Source organism: Elephas maximus, chromosome 2 (assembly GCF_024166365.1).
Source record: "Elephas maximus indicus isolate mEleMax1 chromosome 2, mEleMax1 primary haplotype, whole genome shotgun sequence".
NCBI classification, from domain to species: domain Eukaryota; kingdom Metazoa; phylum Chordata; class Mammalia; order Proboscidea; family Elephantidae; genus Elephas; species Elephas maximus.
The window spans coordinates 1,330,515-1,339,562 of NC_064820.1; the positions used below are offsets into that span (position 1 = coordinate 1,330,515).

Here is a 9,048-nt window from a genome sequence, read left to right on the forward strand (position 1 = left end):
CCTTTTTGAAGCTGAGGTATCTAAAGCTCCAGAAGTGGAAACGTAAAGACAAAGACTTGAATCGTTTATACTTGTCATATAAAAAGAGCCAAACACTAATTTACATCATTCATACTCACTAGCTCAAAATGCTTAAAAAAATAAATAAATAAATAAAACAAAAAACCTTTCGGGGAGGGCAATATACTTGGATCCCTGAGTGAAAAAACAGCTTCAAATTCTTTACCATTTGCCAGCACAGTCCTCACTTAAGACGAACAATGCTAAATACCACTCAGCAGGCATAGGAATTGAAAATAAAATTAAAATGTTAAAGACCTGCAAAAATTTATTATAAACCAAAACATCTACCACAGGCTAAAAGAAAACTGACCTTAAAAAGTTTCGTTTAAGAAAAAAAAGGCAATTTCAAACTCTGTTATTATTCTAATCTATACAATTTAACAGAGAAGATCCCAAATTTGAACAGTGACTACGTATCACTAAATCTTTTTGGTGGACAGTGGTATTACAGTTATATTTTAAAAGAACTTTTATGTATTAGAGATACATACTGAAATATGTACAGATGAAATGGTGCATGATGGGATCTGCTGTGAAACAAGGGGAGGAAGCAGGAAGGAGGAGTGTACAGGTAGAACAAGACAGCTGGAAGCTGACAACCAATAAGGCCAAGTAATGGGCACAGGTGGGCTCATCATACCTTTGTATACATTTGAACTTGTCAGAATAAAAGGTAAAAGAAAAAAGTAACACCCCGCTAATTAAATCTCACACATGTGTGTGGAACCTGACACACAATTTTTAGAAGTACCTTTCCAAAATGGAGTAGTAATACTTTGTCACTATCAAAAACAAATCAAGTTAATATTTGCTTAAATTGCTTATAACCTCTATACTCCAAGTTAAAACAAACAAACAAACACGACGAACGTTTCTAAGGAACTTACTTGGTGTGAAAGCAAATCTGTGTTTGCATAATTCACAGTACTCTTTTCGACTGTGTTTCAGCCACTGAACTAAGCTGTAATGACAAACACATTCAGAGAAGTACAGTGTTCACATCAAAGAAACTTTAAAGTTCCATAGAAAACAACTCTTCTGTTTTCATTAAAAGTTTACACATCAGAGCTTTCATAATTTTGAAATTTCAAACTTACAATATAATTAATTTTTTATAATTGATGCCTTTTAAAAGTACAAAACTACAAGAACTGAAGATTAACACAACACGTATTTCTATTGCACGGTTCAGTTAATCTCCGCTGTAATCTCCTCAGAGCTAGCTGCACCGGAGGCTCTCCCAGCATCAGTATCAGCTCCAGTGCTGGCTGGCACCATGATCCTGGGACCTGGGTACAGATTCTTACTCCAGCCCTCCCTGGCTGGCTGTGCCACCCAGAACAAATTCTTCCAATGCTTTAGTCTCCTCCACCCTCACAGTCTTGTTGTGAGGATTAAATGAGGGCAAATATGTGTAAAGCACTGAGAACAGCTCCCGGTACAAAGTTATTTCCCAAGTGTAAGCTACTATCAGGCCAGCATCAAGAGAAAACCCCAAGACCTGCGAGGGACAAATATGCTAGTTCCCTGCTCTGCTCTCCATAGCAAAGGGCACTCTAGGGCAGCTGGAGGCCAGGCCGCCATAGGACAGGTGTGATGCCCGCCACAAGGACAGGTGTGGTATTAGAGATTGTGGCTGGGTAATTTCTTCTCTGAATCTTCATGACGAAACTTGACAAACTAAACAACTAATTATCAAGAAAGTTCATTGCAATGATTTATTATACGATTTTCTAAAGGACTACTCACCATTCTTGATGGATAAACTTAATACTGCCAGTACACACACAAGGGTGATAAAGAGGCTTCTCAGGGGTCCCTTCTGATCGACACACTCGACATATGTCTGTTAGTTGAAAAGAAAAACAATTATTTTTGGTTATATAGCTTTTAAAAAAATAGCACACCAACAAAAACTAAAACAGAGTACGTGAAAGGGAGACTCTGTCACTTGGCAAAACATCCGTCAACAGCACAGAGGACGGGAAATTGTGCTCAGGATGGCACTGCAGTAAATGCCTGAAAACACTCAACAGCTTTCCAAATAAATTACAGAATGGCGAGTTGTTCCATTGTACAGAAACTCTATGAATAATTCGAAGGTAAAATAACAGACCCAGTGGTCTTATTTAGAACTGCACTCTCCTGTAAATGACATAGGCTGAATGGAAATACCCAAAATCAGGTCCCATTAGTGTGCAGTCCACCCTAGAGTTTAAACTCCACAAAGCACATCTGAGGACTTCATATAGCCGCAGTGGGTGGGCACAACAGGGGCCCCTTCTACATCACCGAGACTGACACAGGCACATGACTGGGGAGGCACCCCAAGGTCACGGAAGCACGGCCGGAGACGAGAGCTAGGGGGCGCCCGAAGCGGAAGTGACCAGAGCCCAGGGCCGCAGGGCGAGGACAGCAGTGTGACCTCACTCCGCGCTCAACTCTCCGCCATCTGCTCATCTTCCAGCCCGCCGCCCTGCGCCGCCGAGGGGCCCGCGACACAAGGAGGACGGATCCCACCGACCCTTGGCGCGCTTGCGTCCTGGCGCACCCCCGCAGTCCCACCCACGGAACCCGGTTGCTACTTGGGCGTCTTCTCTGCGATCCGATCCGCAAGGACCACGGCGGATCCCACCAGCCCAGCCGAGGGGCGTCGGGCGCTATGCACAGGGCAGAGCCGCAAGCGCGTCCGCTCGCCAACAGCAAGGAGTCCTGGCGCACCAGCACCGCCGAGTCCCGGATCCCGGATCCCCGCCACTGCGCATCAGGGTGGCGCGCAGCGCGCACACCCAGCGCCACCGAGGACCTGTGACTGCTCGTTGTCGGGGCTGAGTGCCGCTGTCCCTCCGAGAAGCCGGGGACGCCGAGGGCTGGGGGTGGCCACCGGTTAGCCCGATTAATCGCTCCGGCAGCCAGAATACCGCTCCGGGGCCGACCGCGTCCGTGTGTGGCCCGCAGGCTACCCGCACGCCGACTCGGCCAGAGGCCTGCCCGGCAGCGCCTTCAGCTCAGCTGCTCGACCGCCCGTCGCCCCTCTGGCACCCCGCGGCCTCGGATTCGGAAGGCGCCCTGAGTCCCGGGAATAAGGCACCATTTCCGGTCAGCCTCCCGCCTTCACCTTCACCCGCGCGGCAACACCTCCAGCACCCGGCCGCCCCTTTCTATCCGCCTCGCCAGCCACCATCCGGGGCAAACACAGCAGAGTCGCCCTCCGCCATCACCGCGGCACAAGCCCTGGGGTCTGGGCCGCTTGGGGTCTCCACGCATGGAGAAGCAACGACAGGCAGGGCCGCCTCGGGGACGGCCACCGCGCCGAAACCCAGGGCCGCGCTGCAGCGCAGCCAAGTCAGCTCGCGCTGCGGGTACCAGGCGCGCCGCCGGCGGATCCTCCCTGTGGATGGGCGCTGGCGCTGGGTGGCAGGGCCTCCGGCTGGGAGTGCGTCATCTGCTCGCCTGCTGCCTGTTCTCACGGAAAAAGGAGTCGATTCTCTGCAGATTCAACCCAGACCACGGTCTTCGTGGTTGCCACGGGAGGCTCAGCGACTTCTACCTAAAGCTGATGGGGCCACGGGGGCTTCGCCCGATCACGAGGCGTGGATCGGCTCTGGAATTACGGCTTATCCAGGTAGGGGCGGAAGGAGCGACCACAATCATCCACAAGGTTTGAGACATGAGTGGGTTAACTTGAGACAAGTAAGACCCACCAGGTGGGGTGGGTGCAGGTGGGGTGGTCGGCGCCGACACGGGTGAGGGATCCCTGATCCATACCCTGAGGGGCGCCCCACCCACAGCAGGGAGAGCTGGAGGGGGAGTTCCTAGGGGCGGGACATGGTGCAGAGGGAGGCAGTGGGGAACACCGCCATGGCACACAAATGAGGGTCCCACATCGTCGTCCATGAATGCGGGGACCGGTCGGTCGCTGGATTCGCAGCATGCGATGTGGGCAGGAACAGCCGTGGTTACCGGTACTGTGTGTACATCCGCCGGGCAGCGACCGACAGGGTCAGTGTGGACAGGTCCGCGGTTGGGCTGGCTGCGCCCCCCCTTGCTACCGCAATACGGACCGCCCCACCCAGACGACTCAGCCGAAGGACGCCATCTGCGCAATACGCGGCTGGGGCAGGAGAGGGGTGGAACGAGGGAGGTGCAGACGCACCAGATGGATCGCCACTTAGGGGACAGACAGACATGTAAACGGCTGGGTCTCTGATTTCGGGAGCACCGTCCTTCTCAATGACAAAACTAAGGGAAGACAACCAATCTGACTCCAGCCCCGGGGCTCTCTTAACACTGGGACCCCTGGGGCCCTGAGGCTCGCACAGGGCGTCCATGGTCAGAGCAGTCTTTCTGCTAACTCCAAGCCGGCGCTGGCTTTTCCGATCTCCTGTCCAGCAAGTGTACAGCAGAGGGACTACAGAGGTGGACTGACGGACAGTGGCTGCCTCCCATGACACCAGGTGAGCAATTCCTAAGTTAGAACTGGAATACATTTTTAATGAAAAGTATTATTCACATGAACATGTTGAAAATGTGTATCACTTTTAAGTGAAATAATGAATATGCATCTCCAAAATTTCTGTTTTATCTTCTAATCTGGCAAATAACAGCTCTTCAGGGTCAACCTGTAAGTATACCGGGATCCTGAGCCCGAGTCTGAGGTGCTACCCAGAGAGAGCAGTGTTTGCAGTCCTTGGTTTAAGTTTATTACGGTAAAAAACACTTAACAAAAGGTAGCCATTTTAACCATCTTAGGCGTAAAATGTGGTAACGTTAATGACATCCACCACACCCTGCAGCCATCACCACTACCCATTTCTGAACGTTTTCCATCCCCCCAGACACAAACTCAGTAGCCCTTGGGTAGGGACTCCCCTGTCTCTGGTCACCACTAATAAACGTTGGTCTCTGTGTATTTGCTTATCCTAGATGTTTTATCTAACTGGGATCACACGTTTGTGCTTTTATGACTGGCTTATTCACTCAGCAGAATGTCTTCAGTGTCCATCCATGTTGGGGCATGTATCAGGACTTCGTTTCTCTTCATGGCTGAGTAATATCCCACTGTATGGATATGATGCATTTGTTTGTCCATCACCTGTTGACGGACACCTGGATTGCTCCCACCTTTTGGCTGTTGTGAATAGTGCTGCCATGAACACTGGTGTACACATATCCATTTGAGTCCCTGCTTTCAAGGCTTTCGGTCTACTCCTTTTTGTCTCATGACACCTTTAAAAGAAAATTGAAGAAAATATATGGCTCTCCCAAAATGCACACAAATGCACAGTTTTCATATTACCTCAGGGGCTTCACAAAACTACCATTATTCTACAGGAGGAAAGGAAAGGGGACCAGGCTTTTTATTCTCCTTGTTTTAGAGCCATGGAAGCCTCTTATATAAAGCAAAATTATATTAGAATGGAAAAAAGCAATCCCTAAATCAAAAACTAATCAAATGAATCTACATATATATGAAGCTTTGCCACAGAGAAGAATTATTTTGAGAGACATAGAAACACTAATGACTGTACACCCCAGTAGGCAATATCCTAAGACAAAAGGAACTGCAAAGAAATCCTTAACAGTGATCATCGGGTTGACAGCAGTAATATTGATAGTCATTTTAAAACTTGTAGGATAAAGCAAATAAGCAGTATAATAATGGTATTTTGGTTTTCTTTAAAGAAGTCATTATTTCTTAGAATACACAAATATTTACAAATGAAATATTTGGGATTTGCTTTAAAGTAAGCCAGCAGAAGTGGGGCTGGAGGTGTAGAGATAAAAGAATACTGGCCATATGTTTGTGTCTGTTAAGTCTAAATGTTGACCACATGGAAGTTCAGTATATTAGTCTATTTTGTGAGTGAAATTTTACATAATAAAACTTAAAAGTAAGTAAAAGTTAAAACTATAATTTACAAATATCATAACTAAACTTGTATTTTACTGACACTATCAAAGTGCAACTTACCAGTGAAGTTTCTTCACAAGAGGGCTTAGGCATGTGACTAAATTATCTAATACAAATTTGAAAACTCATGTTAACAATTTTCTCCTTTCACTAGCTATGTTTTAAAAAATACCTTGATAAAACTTTCACTGGCTGTATCCTCATCTGAAAGCAGAATCAGATTTAAATATCTGTCTCAGCGTCCCTAAAAGTCCATTTCTGTGCAATCGACAACCCAAATCTAATTTAATACTATTTAATCTAAGTGATTGTAATACAGAATTTGGTCCAAGAAACAATATCACAAATCTATTTTGCAGAACTGACTCTGCGGATTTTTCCCTCATGATGAAAATGTCAACTTGACAGCAACGGGTATCACCATTCTAGAAGGCTGTACCTAAACACTCTTTGCCTCTTTCCAAAACCAAACCCGTTGCCATCAAGTCTATCCCAACTCATGGCAACCCTATAGGTCAGAAGAGAACTGCCTCATAGGTTTCCAAGGAGTGGCTGGTGGATTCCAATTGCCGACCTTTTGGTTAGTAGCCGTAGCTCTTAACCACTGTGCCACCAGGGCTTCAGAAAAGTGATAGGCCCTAGTTATAAAACATTTGTGTGACAAATGTGGCTGTTTTTTCAGCTCCAGCAGGCCCCCAGCCCCGGCTCAGAGTGCCTCCGGGGCATACGCACGCCTTACTAGGGAAATGGAGGCAGGAACAAACTGCACTTCCTCTGGCCCCATCTCCTCAGTGTACCTGATGAGAGTCTGTCTCCTTCCCTGATCTGTGTGCATGTGTGTGGAGTGGAGGGGGTGAAAAGGTTCTTCTCTGCCAACCCTTTTCTCAGAAGAATCTAAAGCACTGCACAGGTATACTGCCCGCCCGTTGTCATAGAGTCAATTCCGGCACACAGCGACCCTATAGGACAAGGCAGAACTGCCCCATGGGGTTTCCAAGGAGCACCTGGTGGATCTGAACGGCCAATCTTTTGGTTAAGAGCCGAACTCTTAACCACAATGCCACCAGTGTTGCCCCAGGTATACAGAGTTCCTGCTAAATGTATCCTAGAAGGATACATGAGAAACTTTTAACAATTGCTTCCTTTGGTGGATCAGGTTTAGGGTAAAGAAGTCCTTTCCTTCTATTTTAGATGTGTGTAGTCTATTAGGTACTGTTTTGCTAGTATCTTATTGTTTAAATTAATCCAAAAAACCAAAGCCACAGCCATCGAGTCAATTCCAATTCACAGAGACCCTACAGGACAGAGAAGAACTGCCTCATAGGGTTTCCAAGGCTGAAATTCTTTACAGAAGCAGACTGCCATGTCTTCCTCCCTCGGAGCAGCTGGTGGGTTTCAACCACTGAACTGTTGGTTAGCAGCCAAGTGCTTAACCACTGCACCACCAGGGCTCCTCTTTAAATGAATAGCTTTCCTATACGCTTACCAGAATGCTCATGGAAGCGCTATTCGTAATACCTGCAAATTGGAAATTTACCATGATGCCTATCGAGAGTAGAATGGATAATCATATTTTGAGATATTCACACAATGGAATACTAAATGGCAGTGGGAATAAACCAACTAAAATTACAAACCACGACGTAGATGACTCTCACCCAGCTGATGTTGAGTGAAAGAAGCCAGAGACAAAAGTACCAAGTCCATGTGTACATTATCAGAAGTCAGGATACTGGTTCCTTCTGGGAGAAGGAAGCTCTGAACCTAGGTAGATTAGATGGGGCTCTCCCCATTCCTCCTACTGACTTCAGCTAGAAACCCTGGACATGATAGATAAAGCAAGCATAAGAAAACTCAACAGTGGAGAGAAGAAGGCATAACAGCTGGGGAGCTCGAGACTCAAGGAAAGACACGGAGGCTGAGTTCTCTGGTTTTCTTTTCGCTTCTTAGATCCTGGGCGGCATGCCGGAGAAGCAGACAATCTTAGAATCACCAGTGAGACCAGGCAGGAAAGTTCCCCAGAACAGCCTGCTCTTCCCTAGCCAAAGGTCCAGGAAAGGGATGACCTAGCAAGGTAGAAAACTTCTAAACGATGACTGCTGCTGTACCCCAGCCAAATGGCACAAAGGGAAAAAATTACAGTCCCAACCCCATCTCTGTCAGCAACGGCCCAGTAGGGAGCCTCAATGGCAATAATCCTGGGGCTATAACGAGGCCCCCCACCCCTGCAGGGGTGGAATCAGAAGACCCAAGACTTTCAGGCCCAACCAGGGGGTAATGAGGCACCCTTCCTTCTCCCAGCCAGGGTAGTGTCAGTGGAGGCCTGTGGGGATCACAAAATCCACTGAGCAGTAACAAAGCACCCCTCCCTGCCAGGTATCGAGGGATGCTGAGTGGATAACTGGGCTTTTACCCCCACCTGGCACCCCCTCCTCCCACCAGCTTGGTGTCAAAGGAGACCTGCTATGGCAAAAGATTTAAATAAAATCCAGAGCCTCATAACATAATACCCAAAATGCCCATGACAAAATAGTAAATCACCCATCACACCCAGACCCAGGAAAATCTCAACTTGAATGAGAAAAGACAGTCAACGGACACCAACTGTGAGATGACAAGAATCTCAGAACTATCTGAAAAGAATTTTTCTTAATTGTGGCAAATGTATCGGTAACAAAAATCTGTCATTTCAACAATCTTCACGAGTACATTTTAGTGACATTAAATATGTTTATCACATTGTTTGCCCATCTCCACATCACTTTTAACGAAGCTCAGGGCCCCCAACCACTGTGTCTTTTTTTCTCCCTCCCTCCTGCCTGCGCCTGGTAACCACTGTTTAACTTTGACCTCTATATACTTGCCTATTCTAGATATTTCATATAAACAGGATCATACAATATTCATCCTTTTGTGACTTATCTGACAAGATTTTAAAGCAGCCATCATAAAAGTGTTTCAATAAGCAATTACAAACTTTCTGAGAAGAAAGGAAATAATAGAAGGTCTCCGCAGAGAAACAGAAGATATAAAGACGAACGAACTGAAAATTTTAGAACAGAAAAACACAA

The 9,048-nt window shown here is 46.9% G+C and overlaps 1 protein-coding gene across 1 annotated transcript in view; it reads right to left on the minus strand.

The window, feature by feature from the left end:
- Window positions 1–9,048, minus strand: part of MARCHF6 (membrane associated ring-CH-type finger 6) — an 84,704-nt gene that overhangs the window by 59,137 nt on the left and 16,519 nt on the right. Inside the window, exons 2-3 of the mRNA XM_049860086.1 lie at window positions 1,813–1,909; window positions 951–1,024 (exon numbers count right to left, since the gene is read on the minus strand). Coding sequence (XP_049716043.1) covers window positions 951–1,024; window positions 1,813–1,909 — 171 coding nt within the window. The remainder of the gene's footprint in view (window positions 1–950; window positions 1,025–1,812; window positions 1,910–9,048) is intronic.